This window comes from Pygoscelis adeliae, unplaced genomic scaffold (genome assembly GCF_000699105.1).
Source record: "Pygoscelis adeliae isolate BGI_AS28 unplaced genomic scaffold, ASM69910v1 Scaffold88, whole genome shotgun sequence".
Taxonomy (NCBI): Eukaryota; Metazoa; Chordata; class Aves; order Sphenisciformes; family Spheniscidae; genus Pygoscelis; species Pygoscelis adeliae.
In genome coordinates this window covers 2,429-3,121 of record NW_008825616.1, presented here as the reverse complement: position 1 = coordinate 3,121, position 693 = coordinate 2,429, and the positions used below count along the sequence as shown (strand labels likewise).

The 693-nt window shown below is 68.4% G+C and overlaps 1 protein-coding gene across 1 annotated transcript in view; it reads left to right on the top strand.

Annotated features, from left to right (window-relative positions):
• Window positions 1–693, top strand: part of NBEAL2 (neurobeachin-like 2) — a gene marked incomplete at its 3' end in the record, with an annotated part of 17,523 nt that overhangs the window by 14,405 nt on the left and 2,425 nt on the right. The window contains exons 30-32 of the mRNA XM_009333305.1: window positions 28–168; window positions 259–389; window positions 484–593. Coding sequence (XP_009331580.1) covers window positions 28–168; window positions 259–389; window positions 484–593 — 382 coding nt within the window. The remainder of the gene's footprint in view (window positions 1–27; window positions 169–258; window positions 390–483; window positions 594–693) is intronic.

Here is a 693-nt window from a genome sequence, read left to right as displayed (position 1 = left end):
CTGGCCCCCCCCCACCTCACCCCCCAGGTACGAGAGCTTCGAGGACCCCACGGGCACCGTGGACAAGTTCCACTACGGCACGCACTACTCCAACGCGGCGGGCGTCATGCACTACCTGATCCGCACCGAGCCCTTCACCACCCTCCACATCCAGCTGCAGAGCGGCAGGTGGGCACCCAGTGGGGGGACCCTGGGGAGGGGACATGGGGGCGGGGGGGACACACAAGCGGGCTCTGACCGGGTGTCCCGTGCCACCAGGTTCGACTGCTCAGACCGGCAGGTCCATTCGGTGCCGGCAGCGTGGCAAGCCCGCATGGAGAACCCCGTGGACGTCAAGGAGCTCATCCCCGAGTTCTTCTACTTCCCCGAGTTCCTGGAGAACCAGAATGGTAAGGGGCACCCATCATCCCCACCACGGAGACAGCACCCATGGGAGCACGGTGGGGGTCGGTGTCCCTCACCCCCTGCCCGCCCTGCCTGCAGGCTTCGACCTGGGCTGCCTGCAGCTCTCCAACGAGAAGGTGGGCGACGTGGTGCTGCCCCGGTGGGCGCGCTCCCGCGAGGACTTCATCTACCAGCACCGAAAAGCCTTGGTGAGATGGTGGAGCCCATCCCAATCCCTCCTCCGCTCCCACCCCTGGCGGGGGGGGGTCGTTACGGGGTGGGGGAGGGGCTGCCGGGCCTCCCCGGCGT